The sequence below is a fragment of the Tupaia chinensis genome, unplaced genomic scaffold (assembly GCF_000334495.1).
Source record: "Tupaia chinensis unplaced genomic scaffold, TupChi_1.0 Scaffold000381_1, whole genome shotgun sequence".
Taxonomy (NCBI): domain Eukaryota; kingdom Metazoa; phylum Chordata; class Mammalia; order Scandentia; family Tupaiidae; genus Tupaia; species Tupaia belangeri.
In genome coordinates, this window is record NW_006159883.1 from 130,210 (window position 1) to 130,631 (window position 422).

The 422-nt window shown below is 40.3% G+C and overlaps 1 protein-coding gene across 1 annotated transcript in view; it reads right to left on the bottom strand.

Annotated features, from left to right (window-relative positions):
• Positions 1-316: 316 nt before the first annotated feature.
• PHOSPHO2 (phosphatase, orphan 2) overlaps positions 317-422 on the bottom strand; it is a 5,350-nt gene continuing 5,244 nt past the window's right edge. The window contains exon 4 of the mRNA XM_027773839.1: positions 317-422. Coding sequence (XP_027629640.1) covers positions 326-422 — 97 coding nt within the window. The 3' untranslated portion in view covers positions 317-325.

Genomic DNA, 422 nt, shown 5'->3' on the forward strand with positions numbered 1-422 from the left:
ACGTGCCCTATAGCAAAAACCTCTCCAAAAAAAAAAAGAAGTGTTGGGTACAATTTCTGGGAAATTTCCTTCAACAAAGCAATGTAACCTTTTCACTGCTCTTCTTGCTGGCCAGAACACTGCTGTGAAGACTACAGCCTGAACAGCAACCCTGGATGATGAATTGGACACCAAGTGCCTAGGTTGGTAGAGCAACACAGCAGCCTTGAAGTTCTTTTAAGTGGAAAGGCAACCCCCTTCTCCTTCATAAGCCACACCGGTATCTGGAGTTTTAGTTTTAAGCTGCTGAACTTAATTTAAACTGATACACTTTCAGTTGTTGGCATTACTTTTTTATTAGAAATTGTAAATAAGAAATTATTTCAACACCTGAAGACCAAACTACAACAGCAGATTCCGCAGGCTCAAGATTTTGAGACATC